Consider the following 27,609-nt stretch of genomic DNA (forward strand, 5'->3'; position numbering starts at 1 on the left):
AGTCTTCGCACCACACGTTTCTACTCCGTATTTTTTCAATTTGAAATGTTTAATATTCTTAATTCAAGGCCACGTCCCGAATGTCGGATCCAGACTTTTGTTTAATTCATGCGCCGTTTCATTCGGGGTTGCATTTAATGGAGCACAGGACACAGAAATCTGGTTGTGATTCGATTTGCTTGTTGCCTAGCCAAACTATCTGTCACCAGATGTCAACGAAGTAGTCTATGCTGCTGAACTTGTTTATAAGTCAGATTGAGTGTCTGTTTGTGGGCTTCATAAAATTAAATAGATTTTATCGCAAACAGGACTTGACAAGCAAAAGGCAGAACGGGGTGGAGGGTGCGCAAATGTCAAAATGTTATATTAGTAATTATAGTAATTAAAAAGGTTTTTTAAAGGACCATCAAGATTTTTTTATTACTATTAAGCATGCCATTGGCTTTAGGTTTTACTCATTTAAATGTACATTATGCTTGTCATAAAATAATATCACAATTTAACAATCATATGTTTTGCAAAATGCAGTTTCCGTTATGATTCTGGGCTAAAATGTAACTGACATGTTTTCGTGAGTTTCGTCCTTTAAGCTCATGCAGAATTCAGGCCTTGATTAAGCGAAAATTGTCCAAACGTGCCGTCTCCTCATTATGTGTCATTACCTGTCAGTCAAATACTCTTGTATCACTCGTGTCAGTCATCATATGTCGGCTTAAAAGCTCAGTAAAGAAGACGTCACTTCGTAAGCATGCGTTATGTCCTCTCCCTAACCCTGTTCCCCCCTTCCACTCCATCTCAATCTGTCCTCTTATCGTTTAAAGCTGAGAAAATATTTATCTATTTAAGGTCGCTCGGGCCCAAGGGGCCACCGCTCGGTCCTTAAATGGACGAGGGCAGAAGCAAATGTAGCCGAGGTATATTTTTCCTCACTTCCCCTGCCCTCTTAGCCTTTTCCCTCTCTCTTCAGACCAAGACCTCAGAAGCCCTCGAAAATATCTTGAATCTTAATCACACTTCGTCGGAAAGTTTCACGCAAACGAGATTTGTGATACGCTGCAATTGGATTCCCACTCCTAGAGAAATGACATCCAGGTTTTTCCCCAGTAGAGATGTTTTCCCAGAATTCCCAGCAGTGGTTTTCTCATTAACTGTCACTAATGTATAGAATATAGTTTACATAAGTCGTAGCTTGAAGGAAATACGATTGTTTGCGTACAGAATCGTAGTCGTATTTTTTGTGTTCGGGTTGCTGATGGGAAAGATATTACAGTGTGAAGTGCTTCACTCCAGAACAGATTTACATTTATCAATTTGGCAGATGCTTTTAAGCGACTAACAGTGCATTACAAGGTATACATTTTAGTATTATGTGTTTCCTGGGTTTAAAACAATGACATTTTGTGCTGCTAACGCAATGCTACCACCAGTGTTGTTTTTGGCAGCCCTTTTAGTTTTAGTCTGAGTCTTTTGGACAAAAATGCTTTTTAGTTTTAGTCACATTTTAGTCACTTATAAACTTATAAATAAGTTTTAGTCGACGAAAACACAAAAAGGTTTTAGTCAAGTTTTAGTCTATGAAAACGCAAAAAAGGTTTTAGTCAAGTTTAAAGCAACACTATGTAGTTTTCATGTAAAAATGACTTACAGCTCCCCCATGTGGTTGTAAAGCGCAACAGTGCCTGGTATCAGACACTCTTCTGCAGGCAGGGGGAGGGGCGGGGCTGTGTGCTCTACCCTCCACCGCCACTTTCAGAGTGTGCTTGTAGCAGCTAGGAGGCTGCTCAGGTTGCAGCAACAGTACACTTTGTCCAGTTAAAAGTTGTTCTATCACTGAAATAATTTTAGAGACATTATTTAAAGGTAAAAAAAACTATATAGTGTTGCTTTAAGTAAATTTTTAGTAAAAAAGTAGTCTTTAACAAATTAATTTAGGTTAAAAAGTATTGGAAATGGGCTTAGGTTTGACAAGTAGATACATGTAAAACCTTAAGCTTAGAATGAAATCTTAAAATTGAATGTATATGATATGTTAACAGCGTGACTTGTTAGTTACCTTTAAAAAAAATATTAGCGCCTTCAGGTGCCGCTTAAGTTTGGTGGTATTCTTCCCACCTAGTTTGTGGCCACATTTACCGTCATCTCCCAATATGCATTCCGTTTTTCTTTCCGATGGATTATACTGAAAGTATGTCCATAAATCATCTCGTCGTTTCCGTTTATTGGCGTCACCGTCACGATCCTTTGAACTCGCCAGTCGCCACAGCCGCAGGTGTGGTGGTGTTGTGTGAAATCTGTTGCGCGGCATGGCGGCAGCCGGGTGGTGGGCGTACCCAAAACAAGGATAGGAAGCGGCAGCATTGCTGATACTTTTTAGCTAAAAACAGACAGATTTCACGCAAAATAGGCAGAAATGACATGAACTGCAGACTTATAATCATTTTCGTTCCGTCTTGTCATGTTTTCGTCACCTTAGAGCCATTTTTAGCTGGTCATCGTCGCGTTATCGTCATAAAAAAGGTGCATCAACGAAATAATTTCGTCATCGTTGACGAAAACAACACTTGCTACCACTAACTGTGTGTTCACACCAGATGCGGAAGAGGCGGCAAGCGCGAGTGATTTTCACGTTAAGTCAATGCAAAGACGTGAATAGGCATCATGGGGTGCGGAAGGCGCGTTTCGCACGAATTGAGCTTTGACGTGTGACGAGTTGAAAAATCTGAACTTTGTTGGATATTCGTGCCGTCGCAGAAGCTCCTCCCATGACGCAAATTTTCACGTGAATGTCTCGAATGAATAGAATTTCACGCGCAAATGAATCGAGTAAACTCAATGTTCAACGACGCGCAATTTTTTGCCGGCTCTTCCGCGTCTGGTGTGAACGCCCAGTAAGCTTTACTGTATGTTGGCAAGGAGCGTTTGAATGGAAAGTTTACAACATTTCTGCATAATTCGTCAAGTTGTTGCGTTATCTAAATTAGCCAAGAAGTAACTTCCTTTAAAAACTACTCAACAATGTAGATCGTTCACTCGTTTCTACACCAGATGAACCATCAACTGAATCTTACGTTGGATTTTGGGACTAGGATCTACCAGCAAAAACAAGTGCGACTTATCTCCGAAATGGATTTGTTCTTCTCGCAGCGGGAAAAGATTTAATGTTAAGCTTTGTTTCAGAAGACAGACGGCTTGAACGGCAAAGAGGGAGTTTCATTAGATAGGGAGAAAATTGTGGAGGTAGTCACCCAGCAGATAACAGCCTGGTAATCAGAGAACAGAAATATACTGATTGCAGGTCATTTGTAAGAGCCCGAGGAGACTGGGTGATTAGGAGCGAGCTGACGTAGGATCAGTTAGTCAGCGCAGCCAGGAAAAGACTCTCATGGGTTTTCCTGACCCTGACATTGATTAGCGACTGCGGAGTCTCGTGGTTAACACGTCCATATGAATTTGGTTTCCCTGTTATAGGAGTTTTTCTCCATAGAGGTTTAAAATCTTAACATTGAGCATACAAGCATACAAGCATTCACATCCCATGATGCTTTGCAAACAACCAAACAGAATCAAAAGCAATGTGTTTATTACAAAAAGGAATAGAAAATTGTGTTCTCTTTGTGTGTTTTGCAGGACCAGTGGGGACATGTAGAAGAGATCGAGCTGGTGAACGATGGATCCGGATTGGGCTTTGGGATCGTCGGAGGCAAGACAACCGGAATGGTGGTCCGGACTGTGGTACCGGATAGCGTAGCTCATAGGGTTTGTGTTGTTTACACAATATTTTTTCTCTAGTCTTAAAGATTAACATGTGAAGATGAAACAACTTGGGGGGGTTTCTCAGAAAGCGTTTAGATTAATCCAGGACTAGGCCTTAGTTATATTAGGACATTTAAGTAGGTTTTACACACATACCTTACAAAAAACATTACTGGAGTGCATCTTGAGACAAAACATTGCCACTGATATATTTTAAGATATGTCAGTGCAAGCTAATTTCAGTTGAGAGTTAAGCCCTCTCTGGCATCCGCCCCCTTATGTTTATTAATCCCATTTAAATTAATTTTTGCGTTGCTGAAGCAGTGACGTTTGACATGGGACTAAAATAAAAAGCAGTTTGTTAAATATACACCTCATATTGTCAGCTGTCCCCTCTTCAGCAGTTTAGCCAAAAAAACAGCCTGTCCTGGTTTAGACCCCTCACACACACACACTCTTTTTTTTTCTCCCACCCGATGTCCAGAGCTCAACAAACCCCTTCTTGTTCAAAAGGCACATTGCTTGCATTTCACACACCAGTGGATCTTATGCTCCAAAAAAGCTGTCAAAATCAGGGCTTTGTTATCCGTGGCGTTTCCCATTTCAACCTTTAATGGTCGCGCCGGGCTTCAATGAACCCCCGCCGTCCCCAGCACAGTGGCAGGAACAAGCCGTGGAGATTTCCCGATGTATCAAACGCCTTTCATGTCTCCCACATCACAAAGACGGCTGTTCTCTCCTCACTTCGTACAATCGGTCTTTGGTCTCTTTCCTTCCCCGGGCCGTTCATTCGGCCCGTCTGACGATTGAAGAATACGTCAACCGGAAAGGGCCGCGTGAGACTGATGCTGTCATTGTGGGTCTTAGACTTTTGCCTCTTGCACCTGTGGATGATGGGAAAAAAATGTGTTGTAAATGGAAGATTTGGTACTTTGTGGGGCCGTTAAAGCGACTTGTTATTGGTCAACAAATTTAGGTAGGATTATGTGTGTCTGCTGGTATCAATGAAGTTGTGTATTTAGACACATGATGTGCACATGAAAGCAGTCAATAGAAGCCCAGAATTGATGTGAACTATACTTTAGTATTGTTTAAGAGCATCTGAAGAGGAGATGTCAAGAAATTGATTTATAAAATGCCAAGAGATTTTATTACAAATTCTGTACAATATAAAAAGAAAAATTTGGATCAACTTAAAAATTACTTTAATTGGTAATGCCTGCAAATTAGATTTTTTTTTTCAATTTAAATTTTCTCATTTTAAGTGAGAAATGTTTAAATATTTAAGGTGTTACCAATTAAAGTAAATATTTTTTATTAGAAATTTACCTTAAATGAAATTTGTTTTTTTTTATTTAAATTTTCTCACTTAAAGTGAGAAATTTTAAAATATTTAAGGTGTTACCAATTAAAGTAAATAATTTTTTAAATGCATTTTTTTTTTACATTAAATTAAGTTTATAAAACTTACTTTAATTGGAACACCTAAAACAATGTAGTTTTTTAAGTAAAGCATCTTTCACTTTTTTTAAAATATGTTAAAATATAAAAGTTTAGATTTTTTCCAGTCACAACATAATTCCTATAATTAAATTTTAATTTTTTTTTTTTTATATTTGAAGAGTTTTGTGCAAAACGAGATAACTCAGTTTTTTTAATTTTTCAGAAATCTCGTTTTTTGGTTGTGCATTCCAATTAATATCAGCTGGGCATATAGCCAATTCAACTGCAGTTGGTTTGTTTTGATTTAAACCTTCATAACTTAAAAAATACAGCTAAGTAGCACCATAAAACAAAATAATAACATGTTAAAAACGGAGTTATCTCGTTTTGCAACGAACTCTTCATTTTTTCCCCAAGGTTTTGTTAAGTTTACTATTATTGTACAATAATAAGAATAAATAAATATATTTTCAGGATGGGAGGCTGAGAACAAACGATCACATTCTGCGGATCGGTGACACGTCGACGGAGGGTTTGGCCAGTGACCAGGTGGTCCAGGTGCTTCAGGCCTGCGGTAGCCGTGTGAGGATGTTGATTGCTCGAGACCCTCTCGGGGCCGCCCAGCCTCCGGCACCACCTCCATCTGCCCCCGCCACCGTTCCTGTCACCTCCCTGCCCCCTCCACCTTTACCCGCCACTGCGCCTGTCACCTCTGTGTCCCCGCCACCTCCCGTCCCAGCCCGCTGGAGCAGCAAAATGGTACGTTAACAGCAATTTAAGAGACAAAATGAATCAATGAATAAATGACCTGCTTCAGAATATATTAGATTTACACACTTTACAGTAAGGTCTCATTCATTAACATTAGCAAATATGATATACGATGAACTAAATATTGTCTTTTTTTATGGTTCAAACAAAAATAATACAGTTTTTTGTTTTTATTTCGTTTTTTATTTGTAAGTTTTTATTAAGAACAGTATTTTTAATGGCCTAAATGGCAGTTTAAAAATACTGTTTAATAATAATGGAAATCAAAATGAAGAATAATTCCAATACAATTATAGTATATGTATAATAAAGGGAATTTCAAAGCAAATATCTTAATAGTTTAAAGGGGACAGAGAATGAAAAACCATTTTTACCTTGTCTTTGTTGAATAATGGTAGTCTACCCACATTCACAAACATACAAAAAGTGCTAAACGTCTCATAGAAATTCCTCTTTTAGAAATGTCAGCCAGAAAACAGCCCAATCTGAAAAACTGATGCTTATGACATCACAGGCATCTAACTGCCCTTCCACTTTAAAATAATTGGCTGCATTTTTTGAGTGGCAGCAAAGTCAGCCAATCAGTAACGAGATTGCAAGTTAAGCCAGTAGGGGGAGCCAAATAGGTGCAAAACCACTTGTTTAAAATCCCCCACCCTAATAGAGCTATCCGAGAGAGGATTTTAGGAAGCTTCTAAGGCATTACAGACCCAAAGTAAATTTTTTTTTGTTTACATGTCACATCACAGAACAAGGATAAATAGTCCGTTCAATTATTCTATGTCACCTTTAATTTTCGTTAAGCAAAATATTATTTCTAGATTTAGCTTTACCTATTGTTTATTATTTGAGAGATTTAAACTTATGTAAATATTTTAAAATGATGAACCTAACATTAGCGAATCTGCACTGTTAATGCAGCCAAATCTGGAGGGCTACGAAATTCACGAAGTGGCGTTGAAAAAGAAAGAAGGCCAGAGCCTTGGGATTTCTATAATTGGTTATAACGCCTTGAATGCTGATGGTAAGAAACAGTTTTCCTTAAAGGATTAGTCCATTTTCTTAAAAAAAATCCAGATAATTTACCACCATGTCATCCAAAATGTTGATTTCTTTCTTTGTTCAGTCGAGAAGAAATTATGTTTTTTGAGGAAAACATTCCAGGATTTTTCTCATTTTAATGGACTTTAATGGACCCCAACACTTAACAGTTTTAATGCAGTTTAAAATTGCAGTTTCAAAGGACTCTAAACGATCCCAAACGAGGCATAAGGGTCTTATCTAGCGAAAGATTGTCATTTTTAACAAGAAAAATAAAAAATATGCACTTTTAAATCACAACTTCTCGTCTTCCTCCTGTCCTGTGATGCGCCAGCGCGACCTCACATAATATGTCATCACGTCAAGAGGTCACGGATGACGTATGCGAAATTACGCCCCAGTGTTTACAAGTGTGGAGAAAGAGGACCGTTCCTACGTTGTTTTGTGTCAAATGATACTAATTAATGTCTTTGTGTCAGTTTATTGTTTAAAATGGTCCGCAAATGTGCGTTTTATATATGTAACACGTGACCTTTATTATTAATCACACAATTAGGTGAGGTTGCGCTGGCTAGTCACACAGCCGGAGGAAGATGAGAAGTCGTAGTTTAAAAGTGCATATTTTTAATTTTTCTTGCCAAAATGACAATAATTTCACTAGATAAGACCCTTATGCCTCATTTGGGATCATTTAGAGTCCTTTGAAACTGCAATTTTAAACTGCATCAAAACTGCTAAGTGCTGGGGTCCATTAAAGTCAATTAAAATGAGAAAAATTCTGAAATGTTTTCCTTAAAAAACATAATTTCTTCTCGACTGAACAAAGAAAGACTTCAACATTTTGGATGACATGGTGGTGAGTAAATTAACTGGATTTTTTTTAAAGAAAATTGACTAATCCTTAAAAATTTCACATTTTTGTAATTACTACTGAAAATGTTGTTAATATTTATTTACTTGCATGTCATGTCGTTCAATGGCAGATGCTGTGGGTGTCTTCGTGAAAAATGTGATTCCAGGCAGTGCCGCTGAGCAGAGCGGGAAAATCCTTGTCCACGACAGGATAATAGCGTTGGGTTCCTAATCACTTTTTAATGAGCTCTACCTTAATTAGCCCCGCATCCGTATGGGCGTTCAACTGACATAACAGAAAGCCAACTGAGTGAAATGTCTCTTTCAACTCGCTGATTCGTAGTTTAATAAATTCGGGGAACTGATCAACTGTCGCGGCCTCATGCTAGGCTAATTTGTCCTGTTGGGATGTCAAGGAGAGGCAGTTGTGTGTTGTTTGTCCTGCTCTGTATCCGTCTTTATTGTTTTGTCGTTGTGAACAGTTGGATGGAGTGAACCTCCAGGGCTTCAATAACAAGGAAGTCCTAGAGGTAATGAAGGGCACGGGAGAAACCGTACACCTCACCCTCATTCGGAAAATCGCCTCACCCAGGAGAACGTCTGTGGAGAAATCCCTGGATAAAGGTAATGTCTTGTATTAAGAGGTCTTTTTGGTGGCCGATCTCTCAAATTTTTACCTCAGAATGCCAAACTGAGCCAGAAACAAGGCCTTTTGTTTTTTGAATTAATTTTCGTTTCCCTTTAACCAAAGTTTCTCCTCAAAGTTAAAATGTAAATGGGTGATTCTCACGAAATCCAGACTTAAAAGGTGTCCAGCATCAGATTGTTTTTTTGCACATTTAAGATTAAGGTCTGAACTTACTATAACCATTATTTTTAGAGGATTTAAAAAATATTTCCTATAAAATTATTTAAAAATTTTTAGATTATCATTATAAAAATGTATCATTACCGCAACATGATATTACATTAAATATATGCATTTACAAACTCATGTTTCGGTAATGAGAACTAAAAAGTTGTCTAGGTACTATGACAAACAAAATGTCAACTTTTATCTGGAGAGAAAAAATAAGAACTGCTTATTTCATTTTTGAAAATGTTTGTTCCTTGAGGGCTTAAACAATGATTGAAAATTGTTGCGGAGGATGAGGAAAATTTTTCTTGGACACGTTTATATTCCTTATTGTTGTCTCTTCATTTAACAATGATCACCAAATACCACATGTAAATGTTTATAGTATAACATGCACTGAAGCCTTTTATTTTTTAGATTTTTTAATTATAAATATTTCCATCTCATAACCCAAATTCAGTCATGGACACGTTGCGGTAATAAAAATGTTCCCCTTAAATGTGAAAAAAAACGAAATTGGTTTGTATGATGTCATTTGAAATCATGTGCAAAATAGTACATGAAGAGATGTTTATATTTGTATCCTTATTTTGATACTCTTACTTTGCATTTACTTTTTTATCAAAATTTTTCATGACACCTCATAAGTCTAATTTCGCGAGAATCACCCAAGTGTGTCCCTTGGTTATCCTCATGCCTTCTTTCTCTTACTGTGTTTCTGAGTCCAAATCTCTTCACACGTCATTTTACACAGTATTGAATCAGGAAAACCACAACCTTGTGGCAAAAGCCAATGTAATGGTAATATGGAGGCTTGTGTTGTAAGTGGGATACAGAACAAATCTGCCAAGTTGTTGAAGTGTTTGAATTTTTATCATTTTGTTGAAGTTTTTATCGACATATTGAATATGAAACTATTCAAACCTGTCAGTGTACTTCTTACCATGACACAGAGGACCGTTTTAAGATTTTTTGTGGTCGTAGACCACAGAGTCACCTGAATAAATGTTATTTTTTAATAATTGTTTGATCTGGTTATGATAAATTTAAAAAAATCTTAATTTTAAAAAGGAAATCATGAAAATCTGACATTTTTCATGTTTAAGTGCTATAATTGGGTCCCCAGTGCTTCTATCAACCTAGAAAATGTGAAAAAGATCATTGAAATTTCACTCCCCTTGTGATGTCAGAAGGGGACAATACCGCCCCTTAATTAACACTATCCAACCACAGCACTACCTTTTAGTGCAGAGATCAGCTCATTTGCATTTTAAAGTACACACCCAAAAACTGCACATTTTTGCTCACACCTACAAAGTGGCAATTTTAAATAATGTTATAATAATAATATATAATGTTATAATGATATTTTGAGCTAAAACTTCACATATGCACTCTGGGGACACCAACGATTTATTTTACATCTTTAAAAAGTCTTGTGAAATGTCCCATTTAAGAAACCTTGTTTTTAAAATTTTCTAATCATAACATGACTAAATTATGTTTAAAATAGACTCAACTTGTTTTTATATTGCCCAACCCAATAACCATTGCAGTAAGCTCACGTATCTCAGTTGGTAGATCATTGCGTTGCAAGCGCAAAGGTCATGGGTTCGATTCCCAGGGAACGCACATACTGATAAAAATGTATATCTTGATTGCCCTGTAGGTCGCTTTGGATAAAAGCATCTGCCAAATGCATTAATGTAAAAGTACAGATAATGTTTCAGAATTAAGCCTGCTTGTTCTCTTATGTTTATGTATGTATACATATGCGTGTGTATTCACAGTCCAGAGAGAGTCATCTCGCGTATCTCTGAAGAGATCGTCTGAGATCAAGGCACGATCGGACGTTCAGAGGAGCTCTGTGATGGAGTCTGTGGATCCTGCACTGAGTGGGATCAAACAACAGCTGCAGGGGAAACGTGAGTTCATACCGTCACAGTTGACACATCTATGCACACACACACAGTCAGAACTAAAGGTGACGGTATACAAGACCAGCATTACTAAAATACATATGATAATGTAATTGAACTCTCATTTTGTTTGTTTTGAGTGGATATGTGCTGGAGCTGTGGTTTAGTGGTTGTCGAAGAGCTTTGGTGCTTATTTAACTCATTCCCCGCCAGCATTTTCAAGTTTCACAAAATGCTTTCCAGGAAAATGTTATTCTAAAACATACAAATATATCAAATGATGCACTGCTTTCAAACAAACAATAAACAAACAAACAAAACAGGACAAGTGTTTCATCCTATCTATATTTTTTCTCTGCTTATAAACTCTTAAAGGGACACTCCGCTTTTTTTGAAAATAGGTTATTTTTCCAGCTTCCCTAGAGTTAAACATTTGATTCTTACCATTTTGGAATCCATTCAGCTGATCTCCGAGTCTGGCGCTAGCACTTTTAGCATAGCTTAGCACAATCCATTGAATCTGATTAGACCATTAGCATCACGCTAAAAATAACCAAAGAGCTTCGATATTTTTCCTATTTAAGGGGTTGTGTACACCAAAACTTTTACGCCCGCGGCCGGCGCATGTTTTCAATTGTTTCCAATGGAAGCTCTGCGTTTTTCAAATAAGCCAGCAGCTAGCAGGTTTTTTCCACACTGAAAACCGCTCGGCGCTGAGCGTACAGAGTTGAAAGAAATTCAACTTTGGGAGAAAAGCTCTGCTCGTCAATGTCAGTTCTCACGCGGCCGTCCAATCACAGTGGAGGAGGGGCGGGACAAGTATCACAGCAACCAACCGTCTCACAGATGACGTATCAGAGCTACCAAAGCACTTAGCTGAAGAAAGCTGGCACTCAGCTGAAAAACAGCTGGCATTCGGCGTCCTCAAGGCATTTTCGGCCGCGTTTAAAAGTTTTGGTGTGTCCAGCCCCCAAATCTTGACTCTTCTGTAGTTACACATCATGTACTAAGACCAATGACTGCAGCAGGCATAGTGATATTACGCACTGCTCGAAAATAGTCCCCTGTAGTAATAGTAACCAAGGGGACTCTTTTTGGGCAGTGCGTAATATCACTACGCGTCCTGCAGCCATGTTACATCAGCAAAGTCATTGATTATTACGCTAGAATGAGAGTATAGTTCCTAGCCATATCTGCCTAGAAAATCACAACTTAAAATTTTTTGTCGGTCTTAGTACACGATGTAACTACAAAAGAGTCAAGTATTAAATAGGAAAAATATTGAAACTCTTTGGTTATTTTTTAGCACGATGCTAATGGTCTAATCAGATTCAATGGATTATGTTAAGCTATGCTAAAAGTGGTAGCGCCAGACCAGGAGATCAGCTGAATGGATTCCAAAAAGGTAAGAATCAAATGTTTGGTTCTAGTGGATCTGGAAAATAAGCATATTTTCAAAAAAAGTGGAATGTCCCTTTAAATATGGGAATTTTTCTTTAAAAATACAAATTTTTAAGCAAAAAGCTAAAATAATTACATTTTTGTGAAGAAATTTTGTTAGAGATCAGATTCAGAACGATTATCAAGACATAAACAGAGTTTAAAGTTAGTAAATAAAGTTTTTGCTTCACTTTTTATGACAAATTGGGTAAGTCGATAACCACTGTATTACAGATTAACATAAAAATTAATCAGGAACACTTTTTTATGCAAATGTTTTCTCTTAATTGACGAGATAACTCGTCAATGGCGGGGAAAGAATTTAGAGATGAGAGTTCGAATTCAATTTGCAGAAAGATTAATTGAAAAAACAAATTTTTAATGCTGCGCTTACACCAACCGTGGTAGAGGCGTCAAACGCGAGTGATTTCAATGTGAGGACGCATTGACACGCGTCTGGAGGACTCGTGGCGCAAATGAGGCGTTTAGTGCGGCACGGTATACGCGATTCCGCCTCATTTGCGTGTCTAGTTCGCGTGAATGGCGCGAATTGAGCGTTGCCGCTGCAAACGCGGGAGTTGAAAATTTTTAATTTTGATAGAAAAACGCGGCGCGTTAACCAATCAGGAGCTTGCTCTAGTAGTGACGTGATTACCGGATGCGAGCGGAGTCGCAGAAGCCCCTCCCATGACACAAATTTCCGTGTGAATATTTCGATGACTAGAATTTCACGCACTGCTTTCATGCACGAATGAAGTGAGTAAACTCAAAATGTTCAAGCGGCAAGCTAGATGCGGTATGCGGTATTTGACGCCTCACACGCGGCTGTGTATTATGGTTGGTAATACATTTTTATATCACACTGGCTTCTTTTAGCTCTATTGGTAGAGCATTGCATTAGTAGTGCAAAAGTCCCAGAGTTCGAGCCCAGAAACAAACATACTAATAAAATACAGACCTTATAATGTACCGTAAGTCGCTTGGATAAACTATTTTTATTTAGTTCATCTGTATTGCGCCCTCTAATGGGTACACAAGGAAAGCTGATGTTTTAATGCAATCCCTTCCCAGCAGAAACATCACAAGAGCTGAGGAACCCGATCCGGTGGCGCTCCTCTTTGTACGGGGTCAAATCCAGGCTTTTCCCTCCCCGAGTTTAGCAGGCATTGTTAGCCGGCAGATATATTTATGGAGATAGGCGCATTGGAAGCGGAAGAACCGGGCCTTGGCCGGGACCGTAGCAGCCCGGAGCTCTGGTTACATTCTGCCCTAATTAATCCGGACAAGACCCGGTACCTGCCAAACTCCTAAATGAAGTGTTCTGTTGCGCTGGGCCAATACATGCCCGGGATAACAATGATTGGTTGTCAAGTACTCGTTTCCCAAAGCACGTGTAAAATGATAGCACACCCCTTTAATCAAACTTTTGGCCCTTTTTTGCAACTTTTTCCCCCTGTGGTCTTAAGAAACGATATCGCTATTAACATATCCAAGAGCAGATGTCATTTAGCATTTTCTGTAGGCATAATGCGTTGACATTTGCGAAAGGTTTTGCTAAATTTCACCCCCCCTGATTTAAAAGATAACTCATTTTAACGTGTCACGTAAAGTTTAAAAGCTCAGAAAGCAGATGTTGAGCTTGTTTCAGGTCTACTATGTAACCTCAAGGATATTGGCATCTACCTCACCACGGTGTGGTCGCTTCTGGCTTTGCTGTGTTTATTCCAACGCTATTAAAAACGGTGACGGCGCAAACTTTCCATCACAGAGACTCGACACGTGACGGAAAAGTGACAGTTGGTCCACGTTGGTGTAATTACAATTCACAAATGTTTCAAAATTGCCCACGGCTGTAAACTACAGGAAGTGCTGTTTAAAACTTTAGGGGTTAACTTTTCCCATGTGATACCCTCTATTAACCGTTGATTGACGTTTGGAAAGGGGGTGAACATTTGTACTCGTAAGTGCCGTGAGTTTATCCTGATGCATAAACATAACAAGCCATTGCCCGCCGATCAACATTTCCCCTGTTCTCCATATTTTCCATTGTGCCGCACCTGGCCCGCAGATGTTGGCTGGGGTTTGACATCTCGCGTCTAAAAGCGATGCATTGCTGTATTAATGTAGTCAAGCATTCGTGATGAATGGGGCTGCGAGCGAGGCGTTGGAAATGCTAATTTAATCAGTTCTGCGTCTCTCTCGCTAACTCAGAGATTTTACGCAAACTTGCAGTATGGAGCCCGTTGCTTGGACTTTCCAAGAATAGAGGCCTGAAATAGGATTTGCAGTCATTTTTCTTTATCAGCAAACAGTTTGTGAAAGATAATGCTTAAAGGATTAGTCCATTTTCTTAAAAGAAAAATCCAGATAATTTACTCTCCACCATGTCATCCAAAATGTTGGTGTCTTTCTTTGTTCAGTCGAGAGGAAATTGTGTTTTTTGAGAAGACATTGCAGGATTTTTTCTAGTTTTGATGGACTTCAATAGAGCCCAACATTCAATACTCAACTCAACACTCAACAGTTTTTTTCAACGAAGCTTCAAAGGACCACAAACAATCCCAAACGAGGCACAAGGGTCTTACCCAGCGAAACGACTGAAATTTTTGACTAAAAAATTTAAAATATGCACCTTTAAAGCACAACCTCTCGTCCAGATCCGGTCGTGATGCACCAGCTGACCCCACGCAATACGTCATGACGTCAAGAGGTCACAGAGGATGAACGCGAAACTTTGCCCCATTGTTTACAAGTGTCTTGAAAGAGGACCGTTCCTACGTTGTTGTATGTCAACTGATACTTATTAATGTCTTTGTGGCAGTTTATTGTTTAAAATGGTCCGCAAATGTGCGTTTTATATATTTAACACATGACCTCCCTACGTCACTACGCATTTACGTTAGGTCGCGCTGGACTGGACCTAGACGAAAAGTTGTGGTTTAAAAGTACATATTTTGTATTTTTCTTGTCAAAAATGACAATTGTTTTGCTAGATAACACCCTTATGCCTCGTTTGGGATCGTTTATAGTACTTTGAAACTCCATTGAAAAAAACTGTTAAGTGTTGAGTTAAGTATTAAATGTTGGGCTCTATTAAATTCCATTCAAATTAGAAAAATCCTGCAAAGTTTTCCTCAAAAAGCATAATTTCTTCTCGACTGAACAAAGAAAGACATCAACATTTTGGATGACATGGTGGTGAGTAAATTATCTGGATTTTTCTTTTAAGAAAATGGACTAATCCTTTAACCTTAAAGCCATACTCCAGCCAAATATCAAAAATACCCCATGATGTACTCGCCCCCAAGCAATCCGAGATACATGTCCATCATCTTTCAGACGAACACATCTGGAGTTATTGAGTAAATGCCCTTGCTTTTCCAAGCTTATGATGGGAGAAAACGGGAATCAGGGTACGACTTCTGACTTTGAAGCCCCAAAAAGTGCATCCATCCTTCACAGAAGTAATCCACGTGGCTCCAAGGGGTTAATAAAGAACTTTTGCGGGTAATTGATGCAATATTGTCATGTGTGATCTTAATTGTTGAAATGGCCAAAATCACTTTATGTACTGTCCATTTTTGAAAGCATGTCTGCCTTAAACAAGGTCCAGAGCGAAAGCGATGAGACATCATATTCTACCTTCTTCATTGAAAGCGACTGCTATATTTACAGCTTAAGTTATCCTAAGTGAAAGTTTCAGCTCGCTCTTCTAGTCAAGGGTCACGGGTGGCCATAAAAGCTGTTCCGCCCATTTATTTGCCTCCATTGCCCTTTGGGCTTCCAGCCGATACTGTTCCCAGACGTACCATTGTCGTTTTCTGCAGGATCACCACTGACTCCTCTCTCAACTCTTGCCCCGTGGCTCACACTTAGCCCTTTGATTATATTCATCCATCAACCTGACATCCATCCCTTCAAGTTCGTGCACCTGACGTTAATGTCGTACGTTTTCACTCACTTGGTCACGGGCGGCGAGCACCTGAATGGCCGTAATTGACTTTGTTCTCATCGTTGTGTGTGTGTTGCAGTGCAAGAACCGGCCTTGCTGACGGAGACGGAGATGGAGCTCCGCGCTAAATGGGAGCAGGCCCTCGGCCCGCATTACGATGTTATGGTAAGCAAAAACGAAGGGGAAATAACGTTAACAGATGCTAAGTGCGTCTCTCAATTAAACGGCGAGCAAACTGCACATCAGCAGGAATCGCCGGTACTTACGGCGATAAGAGTTGTTCGATCGACCGGCTGGATCTAGCTATAGATTGCCTCCGTTGACTGCTATTGGATTTTTAAAAACATATTTTAACATGTGCTGACACGCTGTTGTTTGGGGCTGTTTAGTATATGCATCGGTTACTCAGTTTATTGCTCTTTTTTTAGGTGGTGGAGCTGGACCCCGTCATAGAGGATGATGTTGAGCTGCAGAAGTATTCAAAGGTATGTGGAAACTAGTAATTTATCATTCTGTCACGGTTTTGCTTAAATTACGCAATGTTGCAATAAGTTAATGTGCTTTTTATTCAGCCCAATGATGAATTTTCTGCATAGTTAAAGATTAAACTACTGTAGTTTTGAGACCATTTGGTACATTGTGAAACCATTACAGCAGGGCTGTCAAACTCAATTTTATCAGCTTTACGGTTACTCTCAAAGGGCCAGTTGTATATGTAACACTATATCAATGTATCTCTTTTCAGTCCCTCCAGAAAAACGTGATTATGCGATCACATGATTTAATGCATTATCAGCCAAAGTCCGAATATTTATGCGGCAGCCGCATTATTAAAAACGCAGCATAAATTGCAGATTTCTGCTTGCATGATTTCATAATTCGTAGCATAGTCATAGGGGCTGTTTACACTTGGTATTTAGATGTGTTTTCATCGATCGGATCACAAGTGGATGAGAGAGACACATTACTTTACACCTGGTATTTAAATCCATATCTTTTGTCCACTTTCGACCACTTCTGCCCTGAATACTGTGAGGGGGTGGTCGGTGAGACGGTGGGCGAGTCTCTCTGCTGTCATTCAAACGCGACCGGAGAAAAGGGCGATTTATAGTCGTGCGTAGGGCTATCCGTAGCCTGTGCGTAGCTCTGCGTAGCCTGACGCGCACCTCACAAAAAATTTAACAGCGCGTCAGATCTACGCGGACCGCAAGCGCTGTGATTGGTCCACCATAACCCCTCCCGTCAGGTAAAAAAACTACGTCATAGGTATTTCCGTTTGTGACGGTGAAAACAAAGATGAGCCAAGTTGAGGAGTGATTTAACTCAAACTGCATCAAAAGTTGCTGTGTATTTACTTCCATCATTGCTGGTCTTCTTAAATTATACACAACAAGTTGCTGTTTCTTTTTCATTTGTGGGTTAACTTGCTAAGCTTCTTCTTCTTTCACGTTTGTGCTGCTACTGTGGTTACACGCGTGGATACTGCCTACCAGCGGTCGCGCGTGTGTTTGCACGTCGACGCGGACGATGACGCAAAAGTATAAATGAAAACCGACGCGGAACCGTCGCCGTCGCTGCTACGCCATAGGACCTACGCACGACTATAACGAGCCCTTAATGAGGAGTCCATATGGACGCAAACTAATATTACGATACTTATTTAGCAAGTAAACATGCTGCACAGTGTTTTGTATGTTTATAAGTTAGAGCTTTCTCTGAATTTTCAGTGGAATTGATGAAATAGGATCGCGCAACCTTCACCCGCTTTCAAAACGAAACTACGGAGATCAGCTGCTTTAGTTTTATCAATGAAAGGCTAAAAATAGCACTGTTCACCGTCTGTTCACGCCAGAAGTCAGAAAAGACGTAAAGCATTGTGTTTAGTACCTCAGATTAGATAAATGGACGGAGAGAAGGCAGTCCCGTGTGGCTGTTCGAACACATTCAACCACATGTGCGTTTACACTACAAAAGCAATCCGATCGAAGGGGGTTTCGACTACCTCTGAATGTGGTTGAAAGTGGACGAGCTCAAAACGTTTTGAACTCCATTTATACCTGGCATTAACGTCGTCCACTTGTAATCCAATCGATGAAAACAAATGTTAATGCCAAGTGTAAACAGCCTCATATATATCTTAGCAGAAAGATGAAAAATGTTGCATTTACTTCACACAAGCGCAGCCATGCCCCCTGTTCTCATGGGAACATTAGGAAAAGACATAATTACGCGACGTAAGCATCAATGAAAAGCTGCAACAGTTTTTGCAAGTCCCCGCAATTTTGGCATAAATTGCATAAAATTATATAAATATCTTGCATATTCCATCACATTTTTAAAGAAATTGTGCTGCAAGATCAAGGTTTTTTGCCCGCAGTAATCACAAAAAAAACCTGCCTTTTTCTAGAAGGACTGTCTTTTATTACATTGCATATTTACCTCTTAATTACTATGCTTTTTGGTAATAATTAATACCCAGGACAAATAATGACAAAATGTATTCAAGTGTGCAACTATTAAATATTTTTAATAATTAAATAAATTATACATTAAAAAAATTATATAAATTATATATTTAAAATAAATGATCACTTATAAATCACATTCAATTATTAAAAAAAACTTTTGCGGGTACAGAAATTTTTTTTGACAGCCGCTAAAAATTTTTAAATGCAGTAAAAACCCTGCAAAAATTTTCCATAACATAACAATTAAATCATTTGTATGCTCTCGAGGGCCACATAAAATAAGGGAGCGGGCCGGATTTGGTCCACGGGCTTTGATTTTGACACCCCTGCATTACAGCTTTAGGGATTTTAATAACTTTGTTCTTTGGCTTTAGTTTAAAACTATTGTCAATAGCAAACACAATGTTGGAGTTCGTAAGTTTAATACACTGTAGTATCTGCTGTTGGTCTAATAAAAAATAAATACAAATATTGAAATAAAAATGTGAACTATTCTACCACAAAGTGTAGGTGTCTCAGCCTTACTTTGAAATAATGTCTCTACAGCTTCTACCGATACACACAATGCGCTTGGGCGTTGAACTGGACTCTTTTGATGGGCACCACTACATCTCTACAGTAGCTCCTGAGGGTCCGGTAGCAAAACATGGGCTGCTTCGACCAGAGGATGAACTTCTGGAGGTAAACGCATTCTAAGGGGACACTCGGATCATACCTACCCCAACCGAATCGTGCCAGAGTGCGATTGCCCCCCCTTCCTACTCTCCCAAAAGCATGCACTCACACTGTGCTTTGACCGATCCGGGCACGCTTCCATCATTAGGATGTGATTTTTATTTTTATTTTAGAAAACACAGGAAGTTCTCTCTTAACACTGGATTGGAACCTATCATAGTGTCGTTTAGTGTCGTTTGCTTAGTTGATCTGTTGCGTATGAAGCTCAGACAATCATGTAAGTATGCTGCATGCATCACAAGGTTTTTACGAAGGCAGATGAAGGTTAGTGGTCGCGAAATTGACGTCTCTCTTTATGAACCACGTTCTGGCGCTATTGGCGATTGACACTGTGCATTTCGCGCCTGAGCCTAAGTGAACTGTGCCCCAGCCCACCTCTGCAAGCGTTTCAGAGCATGGTTCATAAGTGCACCCTAAAGTGCATTTACCCGCATCTTTGCTACCCTCGTATTTGGCATTATGGGTAGATGGGCTCCCAGTGATTTCTTTTGGCTGGCATTGGAGAGCCTCTTCTAAGTTGCTTTAATAAGACTGACCTTTGCAGCCTGCCAGCCCCGGGTCTCCAGGAAGGCCCGGTATTACCGATGCAGTCGCGTGGATGCTCTGGCAGGAGGGCCCCTGAGTCTGACCGAGGCCATCTGCGTGACTGTCCCCTGCCCTAACCTCCCCCACTGGCTTTGCTTCCTGCCCCCTTCCATCTACTCTTCCCCCTTCCACCTGGTGTAGTGGCCGAGGGCCGCTGTGCCCTCAAACTGTTGCTGTTGGCAGCAGCCCGGATGGTAAAGGCAGGGGAGGTTCGCAGGTTATAGCTAGGCGTGTTGTACCCCAAGGCTCCATCCTGAGGCCATGCATGCATTTGCAGTGACCTCAAAAGAATGCTTTCATGTATGGGTTGAAATGTTTAAGTTAATCTTCTTAGTCAAGATGCTTAGAAGCTTCATAGAGGCCTGGTGGTGAAATGATGGTGTGTGTGTGTTAGTAAGGGAAAGGATGTGTAGAGGCCATGGCCTCCCCCTGGTTTGGACAGATGGCACAGTGCGGCCCCCGCTCACCATAGCAGCTCCAGGCTTGCCCGCTCCATTAAATGCCAATCAAAGAAGACCAGCAAATGCCACAAAGATAGTCAACTCCATGTCTCAGCGACAGGAAAAAGGCTTATTAAGTACACCATAGGATGTTGATATGATTTTTCTCAGCCACTTCAAATTAAAGAAACTGCTCACCTGAAGCTGAAATTGTCATTATTTACAGGCACCAAACCCATGTGAACATCATGAGAAAGTAAGTAGTGACAGAATCTAACCTTAAAGGAACAGTATGTAAGAAATGTATATCAATTAATCATAAAATTGCCCTGATATGTCACTAGACATTAAGAAATCATTTTCATTTCAAATACTTATATCACTGACAACAGTGGTCCGGTCAGGATATTGTCATTTAAAAAGTGGAGTTGCAGCCCTCAACTGATGTTTGTGTTGTCATGTTGAGTATTGGCCACCAGTTGTGTGATTGCAGTACCAGTTTTAGCCACAAGTTTTGTGATTGCAGTACCAGTTTTGGCCACAATCCTACATACTGTTCCTTTAATGTTTAATAAAGCCAGATTTTTAGTAAGCCTGCCGATTGGTGGAGGAAATAGTTTTTTTTAAAGTAACAATGAAACGAAAGTAGCGATTTTGGCTTATTTTCCCCGCCATGACGTATTTTTGAGAATGAAAATACGAAAAATGGTAGTGCGGGACTTGAATTCGTCGGAAGTTGTCGTTGGAAGTTGGGTTTATTTGCTAATTGCCTCAATCTTTACCGGAAGTAAAGAGAGAGAGTTTCATGGAGGGGAGGAGAATACCATTTTGAATTGAAAGGTTATGAGGGCACTTTTTTTTAAAATAATGAAGTTCACAGATAAGTATTTTGTAAAATAAATGTGTAAAAATACCACAATATTCCCAAAAAGTTTAAAATTTCACTTTCATTGTGACTTTAATGTAGCTTTACTAAATAAAATGTGTGTTTTATGTGTAGGTGAATGGTGTGCAGTTGTATGGGAAGTCCAGACGTGAAGCTGTTGCATTCCTTAGAGAGGTTCCTCCTCCGTTTACTTTGGTCTGCTGCAGACGCCTCGCCGAAGAAGGCAGTGAATACCAGCCAGAATCTGAGGAGTGGCGCTCCACCAGCCCCTCATCCAGTGTACAGGAACAGGTAATACCCACCTACCCGCAAAAATGGTACGATGCATCAGAGCAGATGGTGTAGTGGGCAGTGCTCTGACATATGGTGCAGACACACTTTCAGCGACCCGAGTTCGATTCCTGACTCGAGGTCCTTAGCGATCCTGTAGTAGGGTGGCCATTCGTGCCAGTTCCGTGGACACGTCCCGAACATGTTGTCGGGTGCATTCTCCGGAAGTCGTGTTGGTCGACCGCATACGTCATCAAGGTTGAATATTTCGGGTTAAATTTCAGAAAAGCAACCGTTACATTTCAAGGTAAGAATGAAACTACAATGATTGTATGTCTTAAAAGAAATAAATCTTAATTTTTTTATGTATTTTAACTGAAATGTGATGACGTATGCGGTCGAGCAACGCGACTTCCGGAGAACAAACCTGAAAACATGTTCGGGACATGTCTGGCGGAACTGGCACGAATGGCCACCCTATCCCGTAGCCCTCTCTCTATCCTGTATCTTCCTGTGCTCTTCTATACAATATTTATTAAATAAAGACAAAATGTCCCAAAAGAATTATGACGGCCACTTACAAAGAAATAAATAAGTATGCAAAGGATATCATAATGATACTTGGTTCTCATGCAGACGATATTAGTTCAAATATCCCCCTTTCCTTTTTACTTTTTGTTGTCTGCCTTCAACTTAAGTAACATCATAAAAACCTATTAAACAAAATTCTTTAAAATAGTTTAATAAAATCCTCATCTTCAATGATCTTACAGATTGAGAATAACCTCTCCATGCTGGCTAAAGATACAAGTCTACGGGACAGTTTAAGAGAGCAGTTTAAGGTTCGTTGACAGTATTAAGCTTTTGAATTTAAGTAGAGATGCTACAGTTTTACTGTATCCCTCCAAGATCTGTGATTTACCTTATAGGCCCGTCAGGCATCGGCAATGCAGAAAGAGTTTGACAATAAAGAAGATTCTTTTGAGCCAAGTGGCCTGAGGAGAGATGAGATGGAGGTTAAGGATGAAGATGATGATGAAGAAGAAGAGCTGGCTCTCTGGTCTCCAGAGGTGCAGCTGCTAGAACTGGAGAAGGGCGAAAGGGGTCTCGGCTTCAGCGTACTTGACTATCAGGTTATCTTTTATTTTATCATTTCTGGAGACCTACTTTCTGCATTTAAAGGGACACTTCCCCTTTTTGTGAAAATATGCTCATTTTCCAGCTCCCCTAGAGTTAAACATTTGATTTTTACTGTTTTGGAATCCATTCAGCTGATCTCCGGCGGAACCACTTTTAGCATAGCTTAGCATAATCCATTTAATCTGATTAGACCATTAGCATCACGCTCATAAATGACCAAAAAGTTCTGATATTTTATTAATGATATTACGCAGTGCCTGAAAATAGTCCACTGCTATTAAAAGTTACCAAAGGGACTATTTCCTACTATTTCTTACTATGGTATGGCAGCAAAGTCCTTGATTATTACGCCAGAATGAGAGTATAGTTTCTAGCCATATCGGCCTAGAAAATCGCAACTTTTAATTTTCCATCAGTCTTAGTACACGATGTAACTCCAGAAGAGTTTTAAGTGGGAAAAATATTGAAACTCTTTTGTAATTTTTTGTGCGATGCTAACGGTCTAATCAGATTTAATGGATTATGCTAAGCTATGCTAAAAGTGGTACAGCCAGACCCGGAGATTGGCTCTAGGGGAGCTAGAAAATAAGCCTATTTTAAAAAAAAGTGTAGTGTCCTTTTAAGGTGAATTCAGGTAAATTAGGACTTTTTGAAATTAACTAAGGTGACAAAAACTGTCCAAATCAAGTCCTGAATTCACTTTGAAAACTATTTTTTTTAAAGAAAATACAAAGGCTTGCAAGACAACATGCAACATTTTTAGTTTTTTTTCGAGTGCTATATGTCATTCACATATATGTGAATGTTACATTTAAAGATATTAAAGTAAAAAAAAACAGAATAGGTTTACCCGAGGCTAAAATGACCTACAAAAAGTCTGTATATTAAACACATGGCTTGCTTAATGTCAAAAAACTTACTTATTCCCTATTCAGAAAACATTGCAAGCACGATAATAAATACCCAAATTGACAAATCCCAGGGCTTAAAGTGTTCAAGGGGGTCATTGAGCCATATTTACTTTAAAAAAAGCCAGGCATACTACACCATTCACAAATATATCCCTTTGAAAAGACCCAATTAATCCCCCTTGACTTTCCCGAAGTCTGATCACAGGAAACGTGCGTTGATGTCACAAGTCATTGGCCACCGAACAAAAGGCGGCAGCGAAACCTCTCAGACAGGGGCCTGTGCTGTTTGTCTGGCCCCGTGCCAACCTTCGAACCCTTTGCTCTGCTCACTTAGTGCGGAAAGCCGCTTTCCTCCTTCCTTCATTAGCCTTCTAATCAGGGTTAGTACATAACTGCACGTTGATCCCGAATCAGAAGTGATCGAGTAATGAAGCCACTTATAATGCAGAGCCTCTCCCGCGGACCCACGCTACGGCGCTCCTGCGGGACGCCTCATGTTTTATATTATCCGGAATTCCAATTGGTTTCATGCGTGGAAGAGTATTGGCAGAGGACAAGGACGCAATTTGAACCTTGCGAGTTCATCAAGACCCAAATAAACGACCGCCGGCTTCAAAACGGACGAAACCGAACACATTTTAATGGTATGACATGCTTCCTTTGTTGTCAGAAGCTGTAATGAGTGATGGAGTCTGTGGCGACATGGACAGAATTACATCGCCACTTAATAGCTGTAACCTGAGCAGTAATCCTTTACCTTCTAGGTGATGAATGAAGGCATGAAGATGGAGGAACTCGGGACAGGGTCCATAGTAGCTGTGCTAAGAAATTACATTTCGCTGACTTGAACTCCTTTGTTTTCATATGGCTTCTGTTCTATTGTTATTATTAAGGATTCTGTTCAATTTGTTTTGGCTTGTGAAAGAGTACAAATGAATTATGCTCCCCAAAATTCGACACGCCTATGATCTTTTCCCTGGCCAGGATGATTCTTGCAGAATCTTGTATCATGGATCATTGTCATGGGAAGCATGAAGCATTACAGCTGACTTTGCAAATCTTCTTGGATGGGTTGGTGCACCCTGGGGTTTATTGGAAGCCATATTGACCCGTGCAGCATCTCGCTGGTCGAACTCACTTCGCACCAGCTGAGCCCCCTCCACCTAGTCCCCTCTGTTTGCTTATCTACACCAAACCGACGCTTTTCAACCCGAGGGCCTGGTGCTTGATGGGTGGGAATTGATTCTGGGGGGGTTGGTAGACACTTTCAGAGTCTTAAAGAAGTGTTAAAATGTTCATAAATGTTTCGGGAACGGAAGTCTGCGGTCTTTTAATAGAGGAGAATCTCTCGACTTCTTGACTTCTTCTTTCCTGTGTCCCGCGGCAGGCAGGCCTCTCCAGTCTGCAACGGGTGGAAATCGATTTTGCTGTTGCATCTACAGTAAGAGTCTTGAGCTGATAAGAAAACCTCAAGACCCTCAGACATGCTCGCAGCCGTCTAGAACCTTCAATCCGAGCTTTATCTTCCCCTTTCTGCTGCCCGCCGCCTTCTCTCCCCATTGAGCTGTTGAGCTGGAGTTGCCCCCAAGTCTTAACCGACACGTCGAGACCCTGTAACTGCATCTAGATTTATGACTGTTCACGGTTACATTGACAGCTGGAAACAAGGGAATTTTTCTCTCTTAAACTGCGGGAGTGACATAATAATTGTAACGCTGAAATCAATTGGACGCAAGGCTTGTTTTTATTTCTGTGACACGGAGATCCTGTCAAAGTGAGAAGCGTGAAATGCCAACTTTTGAGTAATTGGGCAGTCCAACCAACAACCCCCAACTGGTAGTACAGGCCGTGATTGTAATTTAACCTAGTATAGGTCTTCTTGTAGCCAAACTAATGGTGGTAACCAAAATTTTTTATCTGGATTGTAAGTTCTTGCTTGTATCAAGTTCATGCGTATCGTCTTGTTGCGGTACCAGCCTCAGCTCTAATATGATTGAGCAGCGTTCCCACTGCGGGTTTTAGGGTGGATGTTAACTATCCCCTGGGATGGAAGTGCATTACCTTAAGTGGAGCTTAACATAACCCTACGTTTAGGTATGGGCTGTCGACCCATAACAGTCTCGCAAGAAAAACGTCTCCCTTTACAAGAATGATAAACCAGCGTGATGCAATTATAACATCAAACGTTCAAAAACTGAGATTCATCATGTTTTTTTACACATTTGTAAAGAGATGCAAAAATGTTTACTTTTCCAGACAGTAAACCATCTGGGCGCAGAGCAAATGTATTACATCCATGGAGAATGTATGATCCAAATAATTCATGGCCTATGGAGACGAAATCAGAGAGAATGCGTTTATTTTTTGTTGAATAATTTTGATTCGGATCGCCTAACCTGCGCATCGATACAGCATTTAGTCTCATCCAGTGAATTTTTTAAAGGAGAGTCATAAATCATCTCGCTGGGCTATTATTTATTTATTGTTGTTTATTTATTCTGTACCCCCAAGCTTTTGAAACTGACCAAGGGCTATTTTATTCCAGTCGAAGGAAAAGCAGCTACCAAATCGACTTGGCCTAAATAGCTTCACGTAAATGAATGTTTTTTTTTTATTAATTAAACTACAAGCTATTTGCTCATGACACTACAGAAAAGAGCATCCAAAAAAGAAGAGGAAACCGAGCAAAAGCAAGACGCAGACATCCTGGAGTTTTAGATATTCTGTTCAGCAAGATTGAAAGAGACGCAGAGCGCAGGAGCGTAGCAGATGATTCCTGCAAAACGGCAGATTTACTGTCCACCTGACACCACGCTGAAGAATTTCAAGCCCTCGGACGAGCAGGGCCAGCCAAGGGAATGCTCGAAGCTTAGAGGAGAAGCTGGACAACCACGTCGCACTACCTCAAGTGAACCCGACAAGAATACGGGAAATGCAGTTTGAGCCATCAGTGTTCATGCCTGTTCGACAGCTAGTGGACCGTTTGGCTGTTTATCCAGTTGGGACTGACGCTTTATGGCAGGGCTATTCAATTAGTTTTTCGTGGGGGCCAGTTCATGAAAAGCATCACAAATGAGGGGCCGGAGAAATAACAGTGATGTAACGGAGATATACATTTTCCTACATTTAAACATACTAATGTTATATTCTGAAACTACATAAAAACAAATCAGTGCATTGTACAATAGGCTTTTTCTACAAACCTGTATTTTCAGACTGCATTCAACAACATAAGTGCATTGTTAGATGTCTAAGTAGGATTTTCTACATCCAGACATGTTCATATGTTATTAATAAATATTTTAAATTTTGCATAACAACATAAGTGCATTGTAAAATGCCCATGTAAGCTTTATTTTACATTTAAATAGGTAAATAAGATCCATATCACACTCATTGAGAATTTAACTTATTTACTCACTTAAGTACACATAACAAAACAGTTTATAATATGGAACATAATTGTTTTATGCTGTTTTTTGTCAAAGCTAATTATTACAGTAGCCATATTTACACTACAACCGCCATCTTAATAACTGGCAAACATAAGGCTAGCTTCTAATAAGACAGAATATGTTTTTAGATTTCGCAAGAGCAGTAAAATCAGTTGTATGTTTGTCAGCGCGATGCACATACAGTGGTGCAGGTGCTGGGCTGTGAGCGATGGGCGATTAACTCGTTTTAATTGCATTCTTGTGTGAGAACGATGACTCGCATAATATTTGAGCATTTAGTCTGCTTTGAATTTTGGAGAAACTTTTTTTCTAGTTCACAAAATCGTTTCAACGAGTTTCCTTTATTAAGACATCTAACGTAAATGTCATTGTGGATAAGCAAGTCATTGAGCTGACATATCAGACAACAATTGTCGGAAAAGGCAGCGTTTTTAAGCTGGAAATACAAAGAATAAATTTAAAACAGACATAGAGAACGGTCTCTTAACTCACCACTGTCAGCTATTGCATCTTGAGACGCGGGCGCGAGCGGGGGAGACCAAAGCGCGAATATAAACACGTGACACAGCTGCTCGCACCAGTCACGTGACTCGCGCTCTGCAGCTCATGCTGTATGAAACAGACGCACGCGCATCAACTCGTAACTGTACGGCCCGTTCTCTAACTTATTAAATTTATTCTAGAGATGTCTT

General features: G+C 39.9%; 1 protein-coding gene across 1 annotated transcript in view; it reads left to right on the top strand.

The window, feature by feature from the left end:
* patj (PATJ crumbs cell polarity complex component) overlaps positions 1-27,609 on the top strand; it is a 122,537-nt gene that overhangs the window by 10,187 nt on the left and 84,741 nt on the right. Inside the window, exons 8-19 of the mRNA XM_073862180.1 lie at positions 3,628-3,756; positions 5,671-5,955; positions 6,889-6,991; positions 7,992-8,079; positions 8,342-8,484; positions 10,507-10,641; positions 16,107-16,192; positions 16,456-16,512; positions 19,042-19,176; positions 21,256-21,432; positions 22,185-22,253; positions 22,341-22,544. Coding sequence (XP_073718281.1) covers positions 3,628-3,756; positions 5,671-5,955; positions 6,889-6,991; positions 7,992-8,079; positions 8,342-8,484; positions 10,507-10,641; positions 16,107-16,192; positions 16,456-16,512; positions 19,042-19,176; positions 21,256-21,432; positions 22,185-22,253; positions 22,341-22,544 — 1,611 coding nt within the window. The remainder of the gene's footprint in view (positions 1-3,627; positions 3,757-5,670; positions 5,956-6,888; positions 6,992-7,991; positions 8,080-8,341; positions 8,485-10,506; positions 10,642-16,106; positions 16,193-16,455; positions 16,513-19,041; positions 19,177-21,255; positions 21,433-22,184; positions 22,254-22,340; positions 22,545-27,609) is intronic.

Source organism: Misgurnus anguillicaudatus, chromosome 23 (assembly GCF_027580225.2).
Source record: "Misgurnus anguillicaudatus chromosome 23, ASM2758022v2, whole genome shotgun sequence".
Lineage (NCBI taxonomy): Eukaryota > Metazoa > Chordata > Actinopteri > Cypriniformes > Cobitidae > Misgurnus > Misgurnus anguillicaudatus.